This window comes from Pygocentrus nattereri, chromosome 22 (assembly GCF_015220715.1).
Source record: "Pygocentrus nattereri isolate fPygNat1 chromosome 22, fPygNat1.pri, whole genome shotgun sequence".
Lineage (NCBI taxonomy): Eukaryota > Metazoa > Chordata > Actinopteri > Characiformes > Serrasalmidae > Pygocentrus > Pygocentrus nattereri.
In genome coordinates this window covers 10,235,305-10,260,421 of record NC_051232.1, presented here as the reverse complement: position 1 = coordinate 10,260,421, position 25,117 = coordinate 10,235,305, and the positions used below count along the sequence as shown (strand labels likewise).

Here is a 25,117-nt window from a genome sequence, read left to right as displayed (position 1 = left end):
ACACGCTGCTTTGCTTGGCTTCCCATGGGACTGAGCAAACAATAGTCGCATGCATATTGCTCCACGATTTGGCAGCCGACCAGCCCAAGCCCTGTGTACCACACCTACAAGGAGCTGTAAAATTGGACCGCTATGAACACAAAAACATAGTTCAGAGAAACTACGTGATCCCAGTATAAACAGGAAGATGAAGAAAACCCCCCAGTTCTGAGAAACCATATGACCCCTGTATCAGCACACAGATCAGCGTTCCAGTTCGGAGAAATCATCATCATCAGATTTACTCTCTGGACTTAAATAGAGCAGCACATCCTTGGCTCAGACGTCTTGCAGTAATCACTGCTGCTGTTCTACAGAGGACTCGTCTGATTGTTTATGTTTGCTTGACACTTTAAATAAAGTTCAAAGGTAAATACTTCTAGAGAAAATCAAGCATCTAAATTTTACACCTGCAGAGCCGACATCAAACACACAGGTAGGTTAAACCTGCAGTTACTATAACTAATTTTTGTTATAAGGCAAGCTGACTCAGTAAGCTCGGCTTATCTTGTGTTTCTGTTTCAGCTGAGTTACTGAGAATTATGCAGATCAACCAACCTGCTGAGGTTTAGGCTGCATTCCTATTGCCTATGAAGTGCTCTATGTAGGTCATGCAATAACGGTTTCTATGCACAAATAGTTCACTATAAATCTAATAGAAATCCAAATTTCATTCAGCCAAAGCTGCACATTTTCAATGAGTTCAGGCCCATAGAAGGTTCCAGTGTTTCTGGATGGGAGATTTCTATGGATTCTCTGGATCAAAAAAAAATTATATATATATATATATATATATACAGTGGGTTGCAAAAGTATTCAGCCCCCTTGAACTTTTCAACCTTTTGCCACATTTCAGGCTTCAAACATAAAGATATGAAATTGTAATTTTTTGTGAAGAATCAACAACAAGTGGGACACAATTGTGAAGTGGAACGAAATTTATTGGATATTTTAAACTTTTTTTAGAAATAAAAAACTGAAAAGTGGGGCGTGCAATATTATTCGGCCCCTTTACTTTCAGTGCAGCAAACTCACTCCAGAAGTTCAGTGAGGATCTCTGAATGATCCAATGTTGACCTAAATGACTGATGATGATAAATAGAATCCACCTGTGTGTAATCAAGTCTCCGTATAAATGCACCTGCTCTGTGATAGTCTCAGAGTTCTGTTTAAAGCGCAGAGAGCATCATGAAGACCAAGGAACACACCAGGCAGGTCCGAGATACTGTTGTGGAGAGGTTTAAAGCCGGATTTGGATAGAAAAAGATTTCCCAAGCTTTAAACATCTCAAGGAGCACTGTGCAAGCGATCATATTGAAATGGAAGGAGCATCAGACCACTGCAAATCTACCAAGACCCGGCCGTCCCTCTAAACTTTCAGCTCAAACAAGGAGAAGACTGATCATAGATGCAGCCAAGAGGCCCATGATCACTCTGGATGAACTGCAGAGATCTACAGCTGAGGTGGGAGACTTTGTCCATAGGACAACGATCAGTGGTACACTGCACAAATCTGGGCTTTATGGAAGAGTGGCAAGAAAAAGCCATTTCTCAAAGATATCCATAAAAAGTCTCATTTAATGTTTGCCACAAGCCACCTGGGAGACACACCAAACATGTGGAAGAAGGTGCTCTGGTCAGATGAAACCAAAATCGAACTTATGTTTGGCGTAAAAGCAATACAGCTCATCACCCTGAACACACCATCCCCACTGTCAAACATGGTGGTGGCAGCATCATGGTTTGGGCCTGCTTTTCTTCAGCAGGGACAGGGAAGATGGTTAATATTGATGGGAAGATGGATGGAGCCAAATACAGGACCATTCTGGAAGAAAACCTGTTGGAGTCTGCAAAAGACCTGAGACTGGGACGGAGATTTATCTTCCAACAAGACAATGATCCAAAACATAAAGCAACATCTACAATGGAATGGTTCACAAATAAACGTATCCAGGTGTTAGAATGGCCAAGTCAAAGTCCAGACCTGAATCCAATCGAGAATCTGTGGAAAGAGCTGAAAACTGCTGTTCACAAACGCTCTCCATCCAACTTCACTGAGCTCGAGCTGTTTTGCAAGGAAGAATGGGCAAAAATTTCAGTCTCTCGATGTGCAAGACTGACAGAGACGTACCCCAAGCCACTTGCAGCTGTAATCACAGCAAAAGGTGGCGCTACAAAGTATTAAAGCAAGGGGGCTGAATAATATTGCACGCCCCACTTTTCAGTTTTTTATTTCTAAAAAAAGTTTAAAATATCCAACAAATTTCGTTCCACTTCACGATTGTGTCCCACTTGTTGTTGACTCTTCACAAAAAATGTCAATTTCATATCTTTATGTTTGAAGCCTGAAATGTGGCAAAAGGTTGAAAAGTTCAAGGGGGCTGAATACTTTTGCAACCCACTGTATGTATAATTTTTATTTATTGCATAACATTTATGTATTAAGTTATTCTGTGTCAGGAAGTGTTTTTGTGTGGGTGTGTTTGGTTGTGGGTCAGTTGCTGTGGGTCAAGTGTACGGCTGGTGCTGACCTTCTCTCTTTGTTCAGTGTTCTGTATGTGCCTTTCTGCTGTGTGTCAATAAAGAGCACTTATTCACAGCAGATCATGGCCACCCCTGAATGTTTTTATTTACAATTTACAAAAATGTGTATTCATATTTTATAATTAACGATTTTTAAATGTTTGTTACTGCAGCTCAAAATATATCCAGTTTATGACAAAATGCATTTATTAAACATAAAAATACATGCTACTGTAGAATAAATAATGTTCATACATTCTTGATTAAATCAATGAAATTGTGATTTGAATGTGCTTTACAGATCACCGACTGCATCTTTTGTGATTTGAAGTAAACTCCTATCATGGCGAACAGGTGAGTGAAAATGTAAATCAGATCATAGATGTCATGAAGGAATAAACTGAACCACTGATGGGCATAATTTCATAAATATTGTTCTCAAGAAATTATCTAAAAGTCTTCATTTGATTGCACACACATCCAATGCAGTTTTGGCCACATGAATGATTAAATAAAACCTAATATGATCTAAATTGACTACCATTGAATACTATATTCATTATGGGATGGGGGGAGGGGTTTGATCAATACAAAATACATTTTGATTCCAAGATCCACTGCACTATGTGACCGGCTCAGTGGAATTCCTGGAAACCTCCTGTTTAGCGTAGTAGCGTACAGGGGCACATCATTTGCCAGCCAGGGACTATTTTCTTCAATATATTAAGTAATTTTGTTACTTTAAACACAAAAACACAGAATATGCACAACATTAAGATGTAAAAGGAAAAGCAGAGTCAGGGTCGTATTAACCCAATAGGTTTTAGGGGCTGTAATTCAGGGCCTCCAGACACCAGGGGGCCAGCGTGGATGATTGCAAATGAAGTAACGGTCAAATCAATTTGAAAATATACTCATATAATGGTGAGATTTGTTCTCCTACAATATCTATGTACATGACTAGCAAGCACAGCTTTGAACAGCTATACAATATAAAATCATAATATTTTTCATAAAAACACACAAATGTACTTATTTGCAGGAAATGTGTGTTTTGGTAATGATGATTCTCACTGTTCCACACTGGTTTTCATACCTTGGGGAACACTTACTTCCAAACAATGGGACTTAACTCCTCACCATGTGGCCATGAGGGATGCAAACTCACTTCCTGCTTCCAGCCTATAAACATACACTTACATTAAACAACAGGTATCTCACAAGTTGAACCAGGTTAGTCTGGGTACTTTCCGAAATTGGCAAACAGAGGACCCCATATTCATATCAGGCTCCTCTAACTCTTCATTGTTTAAAAATCGCAGCTTCTCCAAATAGAATACAGTTCCTTTATCCACATTTCATATGCTGGTACTGACTCCTGTTTCCACATTTGTAGTATGTATATTTTTTGCAATAACCATACTAAAATTCACTTTTTTCACAATTAATTGTGAATCCAGAGAATGAACCAAAAGTATTTCATCAACAAAAGAAGTGGAGGAATGGACACTGAAGAGGTGGAGACATACAGCAATATAACATCAGCGTACAGAGATATATACTGAAGACTTCACTTTATCTTGATTATTCCTTTTGTCTCTGTTATTTTTGTATGCTTATGACGTATGCTTATAGCAAGTGGCTCTATAAGAATAGCAAACAAGCATGGGCCAGCCATGATGAGTTCCTCTATACTGGAAAAGGAGAAGAAATCTTTTGATTGGAAATCATTGATGCAGTTAATTTATATCTACTGCATGAAAAATAGGTCCAACCCAAATTTCAAGATATGCACCATGTATGGCCACTCAGTATAATCAAAAGCGCAAAAACATGTTGTGGGTCGAGATGTTTGGCGTATAGAATATTATAATATATTATATATAGAATATTATAAATTATAATAACAGGTTGTTGTTTGGAAATGAAAAAATGGCTCCATGTATCTCGTCCAGCGTTATGTCTGCATCTAAACAGTTTAATTTAATTCACTTCATTATAAAAGAAAAGAGTTTTTTTTTTCATGTCTCATGCGTTACACATCTGCTGCACATCAAAAATAGGAGAGTGAACGAGAAATGCATTTTTCATCTTTTTTTCCCATCTTAACCATGTACACATCTTAAATGTTTAATAAATCACTGAAAGCCTAACTAGCTACCGTTTAGGAGCTTTAGTCCCTGTTTGTATTACTTAGCCTTAAACTTAAAACTCTTGAGGAAACAATCTTGTGACTCAATTAGGTTTTATGATGATGGACATCAATATTAAATGGTTTGATGTATTTTATTCATTTTTATTCTCATTACTAATATCTATATCATTATTCTATATAATTAATGTTTTGTTCATCTTCAGTATTACATTAGTATTTGGGAATATATTATAATAACCATTTTAGAAAGAATTCTGTATTTAGCTAAGACAGTGCTTTCTTTAGTCATTAATGTAAGCTTAGTCTGTGAACGTTAAACCTGTTTTCTCTTTGATTTTGCAGATTAAGTGATGCATCATCATCTTTAAATGATTTAATCATGAAAGGTCAGATGCTCAATCCAGGCCCTCCAGCGCGTTACCGTCTTTACACAACAAGAAGTGATTTAGAGAAGGATGGCAAGATCAGAAAATGGACATTTGGGCAGAAATATGATAATCCGCAAAACAAAACAGTCCTGATGGTGGGAGAAACTGGAACAGGCAAGACCACTCTGATCAACACCATGGTCAATTACTTTCTGGGGGTGAAGTTTGAGGATAAAGTGTGGTTTGAGATCACAGATGAAGAAAAGAGAGCTCAAACAGAATCTCAGACATCAGAAATCACTGTTTATGAGATCAATTCTGATGAGAAACACTCCTCTCTTACCATCGTTGACACTCCAGGTTATGGAGACACCAGGGGAAGAGATAAGGACACTGAAATCGCTCGAAACTTACATCAGTTATTGATTCATGGTACTGGAGTGAAGGAGCTTGATGCCGTGTGTCTTGTACTGAAAGCATCTCAGAACAGAATCTCAGACAGACTGCGCTACATTTTTGAAGGAGTTCTGTCCTTATTTGGTAAAGACATAGAGGACATTATAGTGCTGTTTATTACACACTCAGATGGAGGACCACCAACAAATGTTCTGCAAGCCATCGAGAAAGAAAAGATCCCCTGTTGTCACGATGATGAGAATGAACCTGTTCATTTTCTATTCAACAACCGTCAGTCTGAGAAAAGGACCAAAAGATACGAGTATGTTTACAAATCATCTTGGGAAATGGGGGAAAGTAGTTTGAAGGAATTTTTTGAATTCCTGAAATCACGTCAGGCAAAAAGCTTAACAATGACTGTAAGTGTCCTAAGGGAGCGTTTGCAGCTTGAGGCCTGTGTTGAGAGTCTGAAGGAACGCATCACGTTCACGGAAGCAAAACAGAAAGAACTGGCTGAAGCTCAGAAATCTCTGAAACTGAACAAAGAAAAGATTGAGAACGGTGAAGATTTTACTATGACTGTCACGATAGCTTACAAAGAGAAAGTCGATATTACAAATGCTTCATGGTGGGACCAAAAGGCGACCTCCTGTCGTGAATGTAAAGAGAACTGTCATGAGTATAACTGCTGGGCTGCCATAAATGCCGCATGGTGCCACGTTATGGAAGGTAGAAATTGCACGGTGTGTAATTGCCCTGACAGCAAACACGTCAGAGAGGCCAGGAAATATGTCATAAAGCAGAGAAAGGAAGTAGTCACATTTGACCAACTGCTAAAGAAATATACAAATAAAGACAACGCCACTTATGATGAAGAATGTTTCAGAAAAATGGAAACAAAGCATGGAAAATTACTGAAAACGAACAAAAAAATGGCAGACCTAGACACCAGCCTGAAAAGGCTCCGTGCTGAGAATGAAGAGCAGAAGAAGAGCTTGGTGAAAGACGCCTATATGGCAATCGTAAAACTGTCTGAGATTGCGTTAAAACCAAACTCTGCTTTCACCATTCAGCACCTTGACTTCTTGATTCCTCGAGTTGAAGAAGCTGGAACAGCAGAGTGGGTTCAGAAACTGAAGAACATGCAGAGAGAAGCCAGAGAATCAACTAAATCTGCAGTGGGGTATTTCAGGAGGGTGGTGGGTTTCTTTAGTGGAAAATAACAGGATTTGAGTTGAACTCTATGGTAATGGCACCAAGAGTTCATAACAGAACACACAAAATGCAGAATCTGTATTCAGTCTATGACTCAGTTTTGAAAAGGCAGTGTATTTAGAATCCATTTCAAAGTGTATTTGTGAGGAGAGGGATATTTAGCTTTTATTCAGTTTTTATTCAGTTACATTTTAGTCAATGACATTTCATTATTTGTTCCTGTTTTGTGTTTCATGATAACTATTAGCATAACTATTTCATTGTCACTGGTCACACCTCTTTAGCTTTAGCTTTTGATTTTAGTACATTATTATTGGCACTGTTTTATTTTTCTTACCTGTTTTGTTCTTTGTTCTTTTGTTTTGATTGTAGGTTTTCAGACATTACTGCATGTGACTGAGAATGTGTTAGCTGACTATGAAGTTAAGGGAACAAGATGAGCTGTATAGACTTATTTATATCAAATTCATCAGATTATATCAAATTTACTGCCTTTAGAGTAGCAGCCATAGACTCACTGCTCTCTTTTTGTCTAGTGATATTACAAAATATCATCTGTACTGTTTCTCTGTGTAGGAGCTTAATCTTCATTTACTGCTACTTGTGTGTAACCACGAATGGTTTATTACAGGAGAACCAGTTTGGGCCAGTGAGAAAGTGACAGGCCTGTTTAAAGTCTTTGTAAAACAACATATGAAATAAAGCCAACTTTCTCCTAAAATTAGACGACTCAGTCTGGTGTTTTTTCACAAAGACTTCACAGTGCTGTTCAACATCTTTATCAACATAAAACAGAAATTATAAGGTAGATGGAGCTAATAAAGTGGCCAGTGAGTGGAAATGAAAAGTGATTGTTTCTAACAAGATGGAAGGACAAAATAGGTGTCTATAATAAAGTGGCCAACGAGTGGAAGTACAACATAGGTGCTGGAAAAATATAGTATTATGTAAAATAGGAGTAATATAATAATAAAATGAGAAATATTACATAGAATACATAGTAAACATTAAAGGTTCTACAAGACATATATCTGCTTGTTCCGATGCTTAGAGGATCCCACATGTTAACTGAAACATACATGTTTGCTCTTGAGTCTTGTCTGTGTCGCCAGTGTCTCTGCTGGGAAGGAGAAAGTCGTTTAATCCCACAGTCCTTAACAAAACTGGAGTTACTGCCTGCCATGTACAGCAGCACCCCAATAGAATTACCTCTTATAGACAGGCAGACAGATCAGCTGAATTAGGCTTTCTTAATCAGGACAGTACAGTACAGTACAGATTCAGGAAACATGCAGATTATCTATGATCTGACTACCTAAGCTGGTTATACTATGATCAGCTAGACAAATCTTTTCTATTGGTTTCACTCTGGTAATGTTAACCTCTAAAGGAGCCTGATTTAAACACAATAGATTATTTCTATGCAAGGAACTGAAAAATAATAAGAAAAATAAAAGCTAATTAACAGAGAACAACAAAACTGCTACGACCGCTGAGAAGCCCACCAGGTAGAATTCTCATCTCTCTTTAACTCTTTCCTACAGCTGGACTATAAGGAACTCCTCTACAAGACATTCATGGAACTGGCTTAGGACATCAAAACAAGCCAAGATTCACTTTAACCAGCTATGCACATGTTATTAAAATCCACTGGAACCAGCATGTCTTACTATAACCAGGAATTAAAGTAAATTAGCGAATAAAATGAAAACCAAAATAAAATGACTAAAACATTGAGTTGGTGGAATTGTTTTGTGGAGTTTTGTCCAAGGATCTCTTTCATTAGCGTATTGCAGTGCACAGTAAGTACCACATTCACCGCTTGTAACAATGACGCACCGTTTTCAGCATTAGCTGACATTTTAAAAATATGCTTTTCGCATTGAAACAATTAGAAAATAACAGCTTTGACTCAGTCAGAGTTTAATAAATCTTGACTGAGTTAATGCCAGAAAGCAATGGATGTTGACCAATGATTGTAAGGCAGAAGTTGGAAAGAGCACCGAAAGTCCCTAATTAGGTGAAAGTACTGTTACTGCAGTGATATTTACTTGAGCAAATACATTCATAAAGAAAATTGCTCAAGTAAGAGTAAATAAGTAAAACTACTCAAGGTCATACTACAGTCATCTGTGGCTGTTAGTGCAAGAAGGCACAACTGACCTCACTCTCTCTGGGTGGGTAGGATGACCCTCACTCTTCCCCATCACTCCATGTGATGCTAGCCAGTGCAGATATCTGTCAGTAACAGAACTGGTGGTAAGCGTTCTCCTCCAGCCCCGTTCAGCTGTCCAATAACGTTATGTTAGCAGCAGTTTGAAAAGATGGCAGCTGGCTTCACATGACTTGGAGAAAGAGAAAGCTTGTGTTTGCCTGTATCCTCCTAGATAATTAGTGGATGAAATTGGATATGGCTAAGTAAGGGAGAAAACTGGAACACCCCAAAAAAAGCAAACTACTTAAGCAGTCAAGGTAAGGCAGGATACACCCTGGATAGGTAGCATCCAACGCAACTAAAAAGAAGGAAAAAAAAAACTTTGCGGGTATAACAGTTTCTACTCTTCTGGAAAGCTTTCTACAAGATTTTTGAGAGTGTCTGTGGGAAAGTTTGCCCATCCAGAAGAGTGTTTGTGTGGTCAGACACTGTTGTACAAGAGAGCCTGGTTTGCAATCTCCATTCTAGTTAATCTTAAAGGTGTTTCATGGAGTTGAGGTCAAGGTTCTGTGTGGGCCAGTCAAGCTTTCATGGACCTTGCTTTGTGCACTGGAGCTCAGTCTTGCTGGAACAGAAAAGGGTCTTCCCCAACTGTTTCCACAAAGTTAGAGGCTTACAGCTGTCAACAGTGTCTTGGTATGAGAGGACAAGTGTGATGTGTCACTCTTATGAATCTCATGAATGTGTTTTTTACAGATTCCGAGTGTTTTACTCTACAGTTACTGAGTCAGCAGAGCGTTGGTGAAGTTTATGCACTATGCACCTCAGCACTCAGCAACCCGCTCTGTAACTTTACTAGGTCTTACACTTCATGGCTGAGTTGCTGTGTTTCCTAAATGCTTCAACTTTTCAATCATACCACTCACCGTTGACGGTGGAATATCCAGAAGGGAAGAAATTTCGCGAACTGACTTGTTGCAACAGTTGCATCCTATTAGTATAATGCTCAAATTCAAGTGCTTGATTTTATACACCTGTGACAATGAGACTATATGAAACACTTCAGTCATTAAGACCTATGTCTCAATACTTTTGTAGTGCATATGAATTGCAAAAGGGAACCTCTCTCACTGTGGCTCACTGAAACACTGAGGTACCAGGTAATGCCATCTGGGGACTCTCTGAAAAGTAATGAACAAATCATAATGTTGTAACCATGGTCATGTATTTATTATATTTTAAAAGCTTTAACCCATTTATGCCCAAAACCAAAAATACTTATCCAAATGCCACAAAACCTGTTCTGATTGGTCTAAAGTGATATATTTGCATAGTTATATTCTGGATGAGATTTGAACATTTTTTGTTTTGTGAAAAATTAAATATTATAAAAAGCATACAAAATTTAAAAGAGCACAATGTAATTCCATGAATAATAAAAAAATTCATGGGTTATTTTGTCCTTTAACAGTGGTTGCTGGAAAAGGTTACAACCCAGATTTTTCACCAGCCAGAGACTAGTACATCTGAGTGTGAAAGCAGTGCTACAGCTTTCCAAAGTCACAACACCACTTGATGTCAATAACTGTAAAGTCTGCCATAAGAAAGTCTGAAGTCCCCTGTAGATGCTGTTTCAACCTCAAGAAGGCCAAATTAGGACTACTATAGAGAGGGAATGGAAAATGCTCTTCTGGACTTTGAACTCTTACCTGACAACTGTGCCAAGTTTGTCCAGGCTGTGAGGAAGACAGAACGTGCACACATCCTTTGCACATGTCGAAAAAAAAAAAAAAAAAACACGTAGCTGGCATCACATAGGAATCATCACAGCTGCTGGAGCAATATGAAACAGAGCTTGAAAAGAGAAGACCGTTTTTAGATACCACTAACAAGTTAGGAGAGGCTCACACCACCAACCAAACTGGACATCACACCAAACCAGGTTGGGATCCAGCTGGTACCCAACGGGAAACAAACAGGCAGGTGCAGCGCTAAAGGATACCATCGCTATACACTCATCTCAGGAAACCAACAGAGCATGTCTATTCTAACTAAGCCTTTCCCTGTGGAAGAGCTTGAAGCAGGACTTGACACCATGAAGCTGGGCAAAGCGGTGGGTCCTGATGACATAATGACTGAGATGATAGCTCACCTAGGCCCAATCGCCAAACTATGGCTTTTGAATAAGTTTAACATATGCCTTCAGGCTCAGTATATTCCCGCTCACTGGAAGAGAGATATCACCATTGCTGTGCTAAAACCAGGGAAAGACCCCAACCTCCCAAAAAGCTACCAGCCCATTTCCTTACTATGCATCACCTACAAGTTGTTCGAGAGACTGCTCCTCACATATCTATCCTCACAGATAGATGCCCAGCTAATCGACGACCAGGCTGTCTTTAGACCCGGAAAGCCTAAGACATTGATCAACACAAGCCGCTGATCAACTGGATATTCTATGTCACACTTATCAAGAAGAGCAGATGTTTCCACAAGACCACCAGAGGTGTCGTGGCACCTCTCCTGTTCAATGTGTACACCAACGACCAGCCCCTACCAGAAGGATGCAGCAGGTTCATCTATGCGGATGATCTAGCCCTGACAACACAGCAGCTTGGCTTTCCAGAAGCTTTACAAGGTTAGAAAACAACCAGTATCCAGTATACCTGGGAATAACCTTAGACTGTACCCTAAGCTATAGAGAACGCATTAGGAAGACAAGATCCCAAGGTATCCACAAGAAACAACCTGTTATGTCAATTAACATGCTGTAAGTGGGGGGCCCACCCAAGCACGCTGCAAACAACAGCATTAGTCCTGTGTTTCTCTGCCACTGAGTACACCTGTCCAGTATGGAGCAGACCCTGCCATGCATACAGAATTGACCCTATCCTCAATGAGACCTGCAGGATAGTAACTGAGTGCCTTAAAACAACTCCAGTACCATGTCTCTATGCTCTCTCAGGCATCGTTCCCCCTTACATCTGGAGAGCCATTATCACCCAAGCTGATCGAACAAAGTAAGCAAATGACATCCAGCACCTACTCTAGGTGCACTGTGTTGCCCATAAATGACTTAGCTCCAGGAGCAGTTTCTTGGACACCACAGACATACTGGAGTCCAGTCCAGCCAATGCCAGGGCCAGTGAATGGCTCAGACATTGGAACAGCCTACTGGAAGGACATGATATATGGATTGATAGAATGGATTATTTTCATTGGTTTGTATGGATACCACTATCTACATATTTGTAACAGATATAATGGCTGTTATTCATCAACATTGCATCTTTAATGACGTACAAACTACTCTTTGAAGGGGGCCAGTCCAGGACACCAGCTGCCAGCAGGGGGCCTAGGAATCATGCCAGGAGAGCTGCAAGGCACAGCTTCAAAAACTCCAACTCCCAGAAGCCCTAGCACTAATCAGTGCTGATCAGATGCACCTGGAGAACACTGCATACAAGCTCACACAAATTGCAGCTCAGTGTTACACCTTCGTAGAGGGGTAAACGGTATGGTCTAAAGAAATGCAGCAAGGAAGGGAGAAGAAAGAAAAAGCACTGAACCTAGCAACATAAAAGAAAGGAATGACACTCAGAAGGGGAACATTTTGAACAGATATCCAAAAGATAAGATCACACATTACTAAGCTGGGCTGGAGTAAGTTCAGCCCAGGTCTCGCAGAGAGAATTTCAACAAAACAGAACTTGAGTCAAACTGAAATTTTAAGCAAGTAATACATATTACTGCATTTGAATCATTGTGATTTGTGTCTATGTAATACTGTGCAAAGTCTGAAACCATCTTCTCATTTATTTCATTTCCAGTCAAACTAGCCATAAAGTAAAAGTGTTTCAAGTGATCCTAAAGTGAAATGCAGAGCATTGTTTTTAATCCACCATTAAAAAAAACTCTCAAACCATCTATCTAAAAAATTAGCATTAGCTTAGCTAGCATTATAACTGCTCTGCTCACCATAGAACAGGTTTAGTGCTGGCTACCTGAAACACCAACAGTGCAAGTTTAGATAATGTTTCAAATCTGACTGTATGAAACACAATTGCTATTGGAAGTACAGAAAGACAAAAGTTAACCTATTCTGTGGTGTGTATGTGGATCTGTAGCACATTAGCAAAGCAAGTTAGCAGGCCAAAAAGTGCCATACATCCTTCTACCTTCTAAAATTAAAGGACAGTTGTGGATGAGTGATTAGAAACTATTTTAACCTTTTCATTTTTAGCCATTTAGCTTCATGCAACCCGTTCTTTAAGGACTCGTGTGTGTGTGTGCCCTCTGCAGTCCTGTTGTTGATATAATGGGGGAAATAGGAAGAGGCAAGATTCCCTATAAACTGGCTCTGGTTTGAGGTGTGGATAATAGGATTTGAACACTATAGCAGGGTAAACATCATGGCAGTAACAGGTTGTGGCCTTTTTGTGGCATTTTTAATTTCATCACTCCTTGTCAAGAAACCACATTCTTATTTGTATTTCTCTCTTATTTGTATTTCTCTTTTTTTTTAATTATCTCTAGAAAAATAGTTAGCAATGAAGATTTACACACTTTTTCTAAAAACTTTAAATTGTACTCTGTTCAGGCAATATGACCGGGCAGTGATACAGAGAGATCAGCTGTGATCCACTGATAGGAAACAAGCCAATCAGAATAGTTAGGTTAGTGGGCTGGGACAGAACCAGAACCTAAACATGATTATACAGGACTACATCTGGAACCCAGAAAATGCAGCAAAAACACAATTTAGTGATAAATTATATTTATCTTTCTGATTTCCAAGAACTGTAAAAATAGACTACAGGGGGACCTTTTTAGATATCTAATGTCTTCTAAACAATCTGTGACCTGCTTGTCTCATGCTAGTCACCGTGTCTCTTGCAGTGATGGCAGCAGTCAAAGATAACAGCCTGTAGAATATTCTAATAAACTGCTTCACTCTGTTCATATGTTTGTGCGTACATTCAGGGGAATGTCTGTCCATGTTCATGAGACTCTCCAGTTCACAAGCAGTTGCACGTGGGGCCTCCTGCATTGAATGTCCAAGCGATTTCAGTCAGAGTCACTTGTCTGTTCACAGGGACAATTCCAGCCAGACGCTGACGGACATTATCGTAGCCTGGTGGTAATTACATCCACCGTTTGATTCAATCAGATCAGTTTCACCTACATTTTAATCTAAAAGCATAGATAGGTTCCTGTGCCTTTAAGACCTCACGAAGGTGCTGTTTCGCAGAGCGCAAGAAATAAACAAGGGCGGTAAGGGAACCAGAAGGAGCTGGTTAGAGCTGCAGAGTGCTAGCTGAGGGAGAAAAAGGTGAAAATATTTGGATTATACCCCTGTAAACACTAAAATAGGCTTCACTATTTTGTTATTGGCTATTTTTTTTTTCTCCATGCAAAGTGAGTAGATTTTTTTTTTTTGAGAAAAGAAAGGATTTAAATAAGTGTATATAATAAGATGTATAGATGATTTTGTACCAAACAAATGTGGTGCGGTTTTAATGTTGCATTTACCTTTACAACAGCCACTACCGTATTATTTGTACCATAGAAACTTAGGTTATTTTGCATAATTATCTTCTTTGCGCTGTATGCATACGAGGCTTTGGCGGACTGAAAAAATATTTAAGCCAGGTTCATTTCAATTTGAATTTTTTTGTTTCTTTGTTTATTTCCTTGTTGAATTCAGTTGGCTGTATTTTTGTGACAGTGAGCTGAATTCCTCTCGCTGCATCAGAGCTTCTAAATCCTGATAGAAGCTATTGGGTCCGTTTATTTTCTAAGTTGTTGTCCTGTGCGTGTCTTCCCGAGCTACATTATCATTAAGCACTCATGGCCAGCCACTGTGCTGTCCACTCTGGGTGGTAATGCCTTTTAATGATGTATTCTCAATACACATGTGACACTGTGGATCAAGAAATGTTAAATGCCCTCACAACTTCTGAAATGGAATGTTCCATCCATCTGGCCCCCATTATCATGCCTCGTTCAACCTGCAGCAAGCATCAGTCTAGGTAAGATTAGGCTGCATATTATTAGATCTGTGTGTCTAACATTTGCATTTACCATCTGCAGAAACACAAATCAGCTTTTCTCTGCAGAGATAACACCACCTGAGTGTATGGCAGCACAGAGCAGTTAGAGATGGTAGGCTATTCTGAGTCATCTAATCTCCTAATTACCACTTGAACCAGAAGATGTATTTCTGACCATTCCACCAGAGACATAAAAACACTGTTATAAAACTGTCCTCAATGTAACAGCTGTGTGCTTCTATTCCAGTCTTGGAGAGCTGGTGTCTGTAATCCAAAAGATATACAGTGCTGTACACTTACATGTCCAGTCAAAATGGTCAGTTTTCTGAGATTAGACACAAATAATGCACTTGCCCCAAACAGAAAAAACATTTTACAATTCACATTATCAAAAATAGTTTGAGACACCTAGCCTGTGCAAGCTATGTGTATTATGACTATGAAGGTCTTAATATAATCTATATCTCTGAAGTTATGTTTACAATGTTTTATAAATATTAGTTGTTCCATATATGACATGGTACACTAAAAATTGCACTCAGTGCTAATGTGTAGCATATTTTCATGTGGTCACACTATCCATCCATCTTCCACTTTTCCGGGGTTCGGGTTGCGGGGGCAGCATCCTAAGGTCACCTTGAGGTCACCAAACCGGACACCCTCCATCCCCTGACTGCGCCTAGAAATTCTATCCATAAAAATTATGAATAGAATTGGTGACAAAGGGCAGCCCTGACGGAGTCCAACTCTCACTGGGAACAAGTCTGACTTACTGCCGGCCATGCGAACCAAACTCCTGCTTTGTTTGTACAGGGCCTAAATGGCTCGTAGAAAAGAGCCATGTACCCTGTACTCCCGAAGCACCTCCCACAGAATACCCTGGGGAACACAGTAGAATGCTTTCTCCAAATCCACAAAGCACATGTGGACAGGTTGGGCAAACTCCCATGAACCCTCCAGAATCCTGGAGAGGGTGAAGAGTTGGTCCAGTGTTCCACAACCAGGGCGGAACCCGCACTGCTCCTCCTGAATCTGAGGTTTGACTAGAAGCCGGACTCTCTTCTCCAGTATCCCTGCATAGACTTTACCAGGGAGGCTAAGGAGTGTGATTGCCCTGTAGTTGGAACACACCCTCCGGCCCGCCATTTTAAAAAGAGGCACCACCACCCCAGTCTGCCAGTCCAGTGGTATGTCCATGCAATGTTGAAAAGGCATGTCAGCCAAGACAGCCCCACAACATCCAGTGCCTTGAGGAACTCGGGACGGATCTCATTTGGGGTGTCCACCACCGGGTTCAAGGATTATTGCCCAGACAGGCACCAACTACCTTGCAGCCACAGCTACAGTCAGCCGCTTCAACAATGGAGGAGCGGAACATGGCCCATTCTGAGTCAATGTCCCTCACCTCCCCTGATATCTGGTCAAAGTTCTGACAGAGGTGTGAGTTGAAGATCAATCTGACAGGTTCTTCTGCCAGACGTTCCCAGCAAACCCTCACTATACGTTTGGGTTTGCCTAGTCTGACCGGCATCTTCCCCCACCACCTGATCCAACTCACCACCAGGTGGTGATCAGTTGACAGCTCAGCTCCTTTCTTTACCCGAGTGTCCAAAACATATGGCCGCAAGTCTGATGACACGACTACAAAGTCAATCATTGAACTGCGGCCTAGGGTGTCCTGGTGCCATGTGCACTTATGGACATGCTTGTGTTCAAACAACGAATAGTCAGGACCCGTTCCCCAACCTGGCGTAGGGAAGCTACCCTCTCATCCACCGGAGAAAACCCCAACATACAGGTGCCGAGTCGAGGGGCTATGAGAAAGCCCACACCTGCCTGCTGCCTCTCACCATGGGCAACTCCAGAGAAGAATAAAGTCCAGCCCCTCTCAAGGAGAGCCTAAGCTGTGTGTTGAGCCTCAACCTTGCGCACCAACTCGGGCTCGTTTCCTGCCAGTGAGGTAACATTCCAAGTTCCAAAAGCTAGTTTCAGCAACCGAGGATCAGAACACCAAGGCCCACGCCTTCGGACACTGCCCGATCCACAAAGCACCAAACCCCTACTACTGCCCCTCCCATCCGTGGTGGGTCGATAGGAGAGGGGACTCCTGTAGCTCCTTCGGGCTGGGCCCGGCCGGGCACCATGAGTAAATACCCGGTTACCAGACGCTCACTGGCAAGCCCCTCTCCCAGGCCTGGCTCCAGGATGGGGCCCCAGTAACCCTGATCTGGGCAGGGTACACAAGTCCTGTTTTTTTTTGTTTGTTTTCATAGGGGTAATTATGGATCACACTTTGTCTGGCCTGTCACATAGGACCAGTTTGCCCTGGGAGACCGTACCAGGAGCTTTTGCTCCAGACAACATAGCTCCTAGGATCATTCAAGCAAGCAAACCCTTCCACCACGATAAGGTGGTGATCCATGGAGAGGTGTAATCTTCAGAATTGTATTGTTATTTTACTGAAGAATTTACTTTTTTATGGTTACTGTTTTCCATTGTTCCTAACTGTTGATCAGCTATTGGTTCCAGTTTAGAGTCCTAATGTGTCAGTCAGTGACCAATGATACTATAAAATACGAGTATGATCTAAACTTCTGTGATGATGTTTCTTTATCCTGTCTGTTATGCCTGTTTTGGCAGTGCCTTCACATGGTCTGGGTGCACCTTTGTCTTGCACTTTGGGAGCCGGGCCTTAAGGAGGGGGTTCTGTCACAGTGTCTTCCCACTCTGGGAGACTCTAGTTGGGCCTGCTCAGTCTGGGCACCTGCAGCTAGCTTATGGTTTACCACCACCCCTACATATACCCCTTCAATTGACCTTATGTCTTGGAAAGACTGTGTTCAACTGCCCACCTACGTTCTGAGCTGTTTTATATCTTTGGGTGTTGAGTTGAGTTCTGCAATAGTTGGAAACTGAATGGATTTTTAAAAAAATGTGTATGAGGAAAAAGTTATACTTCTTTTGTTCCTTGCAATATTATGGTTTTATGGTATTATGGATTACGATTATTTTCTTTGCCTTTGTAATTGCATAGGTCATTTTTACTAGGCATTTACATGTATCCAGAAATGTATTATTGATGTTTAACCCTTTTCAAATGATGTTTTATTTGGAATTATGGTCGAAAAGCCGATCTTTGACTTTTTCTTACTTGTATTTTCCATGCATTTCAGTGAGTTTTGAAATATTTTTTTATTTGGCTGGAAACCATAAAACCACTCTGGTAACCCAGCATCCAGAAAATCCTATTGTATGAAGCAGTAGGTCCTTAATCACTGTAGAGTAGAAAGCTTCATAACCTATGTTGAAGGATAAAACAACTGCAGAAAATATCCAGCTTAAAGCAGCTTCTTTACCCATGTGACTCAAACATCTCATAGGCTCTCATAGTCTCACAACTGCAGCAAGCATCATCTCTTTTAAGAAAGCTGTTTATTATTAGATTTGATTATCTAACACATTTGCATTTGCCATCTTCAGAGACACAGCTTTTCTCTGAGATAACAATTAAGTTACACCCAGATATACAGTACTGTACACTGTACATTTAGAGACATACAAACAATTCACAATAATTCCCTTTATAAGTGGGAAAGTCAAAAGAAAATAAGTTATAAAAAAGTTTTTTTTCCAAAATTAGTGTTTAACAAAGGATACAGGGGAAAAAATGAGATTTTAACATCTTTTAATTCATGGTGGTTTCAGTAATCCCATGGTAACTGAGGGCTTTAATAATCTTAATGACTAATGCAAACTTTTGACTTTTAGATGTGTTTTCAGTCTCACTTCAGTCACCAACTTTCCTCTCCCTTTACCATCAATCCAAAATCATAATATAGGCCGAAGTCAATAAAATCACAAAGCCTACAAACACTCCATCCTTCAGTCATATTTTTGTTTACTCTTTAAAGCCTCCAATACGCACTCTACATCCATACCAGTAGTGATGAATAATAAAACTGGCTCTCATTCTTTTTATTGAGTGTAACATGACAGAACCACTCAGACGCTCACAAACAAGACCAAAAAAGGCTTTACTGTTTCAAAATCATCAGAAAACGAGCACAGGTCAAATCCAGAAAGGGCAGCAACTAAAGAAACACAAACAGGCAAAAACAATGCAAAAGGGGTCAGGCAGAAACAGTTGGGTCAAAATACAGATGAATAGTCAAAACCACAACACCGTCTAGAAGGAAGCAATACCTCACACTGAACTGTACTAAAAGCCTGGGCTTTATACTAAAGCTAATGAGAGGTCACAGGTGTAACAGATCAGCGATGGGAGCATGGTGGAGGGTCAGGAGTCATATGATCTCCCAGAGGAGTCCAGGGAAACCTCTGATCCGTAGGGATGCGTGACATTGAGTAACATTAGCTCATAGTTTTAAATGGTTATCCTCATTTGACCTCCTCCACCACCACTCCACAATCACATGCCCCAATGTTTAGAAGTCTTTTTCTCTAATTCAACAGTGGATGTAATGGCATTAAGAGGAGAACATTTACAATTACTGGACTGTTTATGGTTAATGATGTCTTGCCAACTTTATTCAGTATCCCAGCGTAATCTGTTACGTTAACATTCCCAAATCTACATTGGTGCAGGATAATCCACTAACCTGCTTTGATGTACATGCTAATTTGATTCAGATGTGCTGATTTTATACAATCTGATTCTTTACTTTTAAAAAATGTCACAAATGGTCTGTTCTGTGGCAGCTCTGCTACGCTGCTAGTATTTGCTGCTAATTTTTCAGGTTCTACCATTGCTGTAAAAATAGTCCAGAGATGATGCAACTCTCATGGCTCATGGCTCTGATTCAGTCTAATACTCCAGCAGTTGATCTGCTGCAATCTTGTTTGTTTCTCCCATCGAAAGCATCGTCCATCGACGTTTAAGATGTTATATAGACCCTGGATTAATATAAGTAATTGTGGTTCATGTTCACCTAAGCACTTTGATCTTAGTCAGGTTAGTGTTATGTAGCCTTGTTTCCATTTCCTCCTATTCTTAGCTTAGCCCCTATTCTTTGTCTGTGTGTTAAACCATGTACAGGGCTTAAAGCCACTTCTATACACAATTTGTAATTTGTCAGTGCAGTTTGCTTTGCTTTAAAATTTCTATCCAACTAAACATTAAGCTGACTGCGCATCATTTTTCATTGTCAGCAGAGCATGGCATTCCACAGCCTTCTCCAGTTACCCTGTACTGCTGTATATATGTTGTAGATCAGTATGTTATGGATCTAATAACTCAGACTGTATTGCGCTATTCTATATTTTTGTAATTTTACTCGGTGCATGAATGTGCAGCTCAATAAAGCTTTGGACTTAGGAGGCTGTATCCTGACTTTTTTGATCCTGGCTTTTTTACACTGTGAGAAGACCCCGTAATGCTACATGTCTGAAAAAATGTGCATCTGTTAAGAGGCTCCTACTAAGAAAAGAAAATGCACATCAAGCAAAGAAGCTGCTGGTGTTTTGAGAACAATACTGCCCCCCATAAAGTTACAGTCCAGACCTCATCATTAAATGTGTGTGGCATTGATTGTGGAAAATGGAAAATGCAACCAACTTCTAAGACTGAACTTTGGAGGTGTGGAAAGAGATCCCTGCAGGTTTCTTTGAAAAATGGAAAGCAAGTCTCCTGAGAAGAATGGAAGTACTCAAAAGGTGGACTCACTAAACAGTGCAAAAAAAAACGTATATATTTAGCTGTTAAAGCTTTTGAGCACAATTTTCTGTTGAGCACATATCATATCTTATTTACTGACACTGAACAATGAATAACTTTAATGGCCATTTAGACTGGAACTTAAATAAAGGTAGTTATTGACATATTGCACAGTATGTTTTACACTGCTAACTGCAATAATGTATGATGTATATGTTTGCTTGAACAATATAGAAGAATTTTAAACACTTGTGAATCTGATCAGGAGAAAACTAGACATGTGAAGATCGCAGATACCCAAATGTTCCTTTATGACTTCCTGCATCACTGCACACCACCACGCAGAGGTATTTATAGAGTTCAGAGCATCATAAAGACTTAACACTCAAACTACAATCCGAGCAGGATGGACATGGAGGAAGTATATGTAAACGCAGGATATGTTGCAGATGGCTATGAGAATCCATGTGTTAACATTAATAGGGGCAACATAGCTCCTCCTAGGCCCAGACGCTACCAAAAAAACTCTGCTGCAGTGAATACTTCGCATAATTTACAAGTTCAAAATGCAGCCATTCATCACAGGACTGCTGAGAAAGTGGACAAAACTTCTCATTCACATACGGCAGATCCTCAGTCCACAGGTAAGTAGGCTACGTCTGTATTGCTGTAGCATAACTTTAACGTCAATAGCTTTAAAGGGAAACTTCAGAGATGACAGATGATTTCAACACAGTATGTACACAAAGTCAGTCGGTGTGGTTTTATGAGAAAAGCACTGTTATAGAGCAACTTATTGAGTTTGAATTGTTCACAGTGGTGGTGACAGAAACCAGACCACCAGTGCATTTAATGCCCAAACATAAGCTATTACATGAAGTGCCTGAGACATTGTTTTCCAATAGTTTTGTTATGATCAGCTTTTGGCACAATTTCACTATTTTACTATTATTTTACCATCATGAATATTACATAAAAAAATTCAAGACACATGTACGTTCATTGACTATTTTAGATAGTAGAGTATGGCTATATTTGTGTTGTAGACATGGGGATGTTGCTATCACCACTATTGTAAAGAAATCCGAGTCAGTTAAGTGTAGTTTATATCTCAACAACTGAACTAGGGAGATGTTGTTGTTGTTGTTGTTGTTGTTGTTGTTGTTGTTGTTGTTGTTGTTGTTGTTGTGTGTTGGAATTCCTCTTTAACAGGGGTAACTTTGTAAAAATGCTTGTTCAAGGTTTTTAATTAAAGGTTGTGTTATGTGGGAACAAAAATATCGTATATAATCTTCACTGCGATTAGAAAAATGAATTATTCTCATCGTCTTTCTGTTTATCATGGATGCCCTCGTATGCTTTATGGAGGTTTTCTCCATCTCCCTATAGCGAACCTTCACAGTTTAATTCTCTTGATTATTATAATATTGTTTTGATGTGGGGGCGGCAACATGTGCATGATTGACCAGTGGCTACACACTGAGATTGCAGTGGGGCACTAACATGTCTGGATATCTGCACTCCTCCCGCTGACCAGAACATTGTGGGTCACATGTACTCATGGGACCCACCACAATATTTTGCAGCGCGCGGCTAATTTTCAGTGTCATGCACGTGAGTGTGGGGTTACTCAGCCCAGTAGGGAGTGAGACAACACACCATGTAGAGAAATCCCACAAATTAATGAATAGCCTAAATAAAAACATTAGAATAATTAGCATAAATACACAATGTCTAACAGCAAAACACCAAAAATGATTAAACGTCTTGTAAATAGCTCTGAAGCAACCAATCGTAAACAATAGCAGATCCATCTGACTGTCGGACAGCCACAGCTGTGAAAAGCGTTCCTAATAAATGTGAATATGAATAAATGTGAAGTTTGATGTGGCTGTCATTTAAATTCATGACCAACGCAGATGAACTCGGAGCTATGTGGAACTGCGGGTGGGTGCGGGACAAACGGCGCAGATTCTTTGGGGAAGTGGGCATTTAAAAAACAAGTCCATCTCAGATCTTTACTGTACATTTATTCTAGTCATCAAAAAGACTGCTGTGGAGGCAGCAAACAGTGGACTAGTCAATTGAAACGGTCATTGGGATAACAAAATGAAATGTGTAACGTACATAGATATTTACACACACATTATTTGAGTGGTGGACCATTTTCAGCACTGCAGTAACACTTACATGGTGGTGGTGTGTTAGTACATAATGCACTAGTATGAGTAGATCAGGCACAGAAGTGAAAACGCTTCCACCCAAATAGAAGTGCATACATCTGCTTCTCAGTTAGAGCATAGGTTTCGCCATCCATCGGATCTGAGTGCATAGCTGATGGGCCATCCTTTTGAAGCTTCTACCTGTGCTGTTTTTTCGGGGGGGGAGGGTCAAAGCATGTAAGTACTGATCCAAGTTCTTTGATGATTACATCTTTTGTTTCCGGAAGGCTGTTTTGTGCTGTGCATCCCAGACAAATTTACCAGATTGCTTGAGCAGGTGTCGCAAAGGGGCATTTACATCAGAGAGGCATGGTGCAAACTTGGCTAGACAGTTAACCACAACCAGCACTATTTCCAGCTCTGCTTTATTCTGGGGTGACTCCATTTGATTTACAGCAGACACCTTCGGGTCTGGCTTAACCCCATCTGCTGTAAGACAGTGACCAAAGTATCGGACTTCAGTGGCTCCAACTCTTTTCAGTGTCGAGTCGAACACCTGTCTCACGTGATCTCTAGAACTGCACAGAGATGGACATCATCCTCCTCTTTTGTGCTGCCACAGATAAGAATGTTGGCTACAATCACAACGCGAGGCTTTCAGTCTCATCAATTTTATGCTGGAACTCATCTTGAGCAGAGAAGAGGTCAAAAGAAAGACACCGGCCAAACACTGCATTAAAAGTTGTCAGATATGAGGCATCTTCAGAGAGCATCACGGCCCAAAAACCTGACCATCTAAAAAACTACAGTACCATGCTGCTTGAAGTTTGGCTGTGATGTCATCTAGTGTAGTGTAGGCATTTTACTGCTTTGTAGAGGTTTCTTTGGTCAAAACGTACTCAGAGTTTGCCTGTGTGCGGCGTTTTAACTACAACATGACCCAGTCCACCGGTTCTGTCACTTTGACTGTGATGCTAGTTTTTCCATGCTGTAGAGCTTTGCTTTTAGCCTACCATGTGCTAGTGGTATTCCCTTGGTGGATAACCTATGGGTGCAGCATTTGGTATTAGATGAATTGAGCATATACCTGAGAATAGCCCAATATCAGTGAAAACGTTAGCAAACTCTTCCACGATGGGTGGAAGGTGTGCTTTTTGGCCTGACATTGGTGGTGCTTAGGTGTCAACAATGTGAAATTCCATAAGCATTTATTCTGTTTGTATTTACACCTAAGTGAACCCATTCCATTTATGTTAAGCTGCTGTCCTCCGTAGTCCGGCATGGGGTAGGTTTACATGTGCACTGATCTTTTAAGCTACTGTGTTTCAGTACAGGAATGACATTGTCAGTGCCATTTCCAATCAGTAAACCTACAAAGGCTTGCTCTGTGCTATCTGTTTGTGGTTTCTGAGAGACTGTGTCAATGAACAGCTAGTCATGCATGTCTTCTTTGAGCCACTCACAATGTGGACAGATTTCTGGTGACTGTGTAACCACTAGTGTAGTGTCCACTAATAGGTTAGCTACAAAGATATTTTTTATGAGGGATAGTATCACCTGAGACTGTGTACAAGTTGTGTAGTGTGTGTGTGGCAAGTTAGGCTGACTTATAGCAGTCTCCTGAGGCTGAGATATGTACAAGACAATTTTAATGCACAATAGGAAATATATTAAACAGTCAAACAAACCAAACAAAGTAATTTACAGCACCCAACCTAACCAACCAGACAAAGCAACCCAAACCCAAACAATCAAACGGTCATCAAGTGAGTGGCCAATATATACAAAATAATTAGTCCTTTGGCTCCACGTGTAGGTGGTAGAAAGGTTCATATAGAAGGCTTCTGTAATAGTACTTTGTGATGGGAGAGCAGAAGGTGGCTAGAGTTAGGAGCTAATGGTGTGGTACCAGGAGGTCCAAGTAAGTCCTAACTTCAGCAACCCAGAACTGTCCAGAGTCTAGGGTATATAAAATCTCCTTAACAGGCAGCAAACACACCGTGTCCTATCAAGGAGATAACCAGCAGGGAGGATGTGCGGCATGAAAACAATACCCTCAATACTTGGCTTCCTCTAATTATACACAGCCCAAGGGTACCTCTCTACTGACCCCATGAGGATGGGGAGAGGAACTGCAGCAAGACTTATCTAGAGCCTCACTGACAGATAACCAGTTTGGTTACAATTGGATCAACATGCTTTTGCACACACATTACCAATAACTGGGCAGCTTTCCATGGAGTCATGCATTTTAGTGCCACAAAACCCATATCTTTTTGAACGTTCGGCCTCGGCTTCGTTCTCTCTAGTCAATGAGGTTCTTTGCACATTTGTGTGTCGGCAGTGGTCTTTTGCTAAGCGTCAGCTAATGTGATCT

At 40.4% G+C, this 25,117-nt stretch overlaps 1 protein-coding gene across 1 annotated transcript; it reads left to right on the top strand.

Moving 5' to 3' along the window:
* Nucleotides 1–285: 285 nt before the first annotated feature.
* On the top strand, nt 286–7,428 carry LOC108410913. The gene is made up of 3 exons (XM_037532889.1): nt 286–475; nt 2,864–2,916; nt 5,060–7,428. Exons 2-3 carry the CDS (start codon nt 2,906–2,908, stop codon nt 6,702–6,704), a joined length of 1,656 nt encoding a protein of 551 aa, XP_037388786.1. The 5' UTR covers nt 286–475; nt 2,864–2,905; the 3' UTR covers nt 6,705–7,428.
* The last annotated feature ends 17,689 nt before the right edge of the window (nt 7,429–25,117 follow it).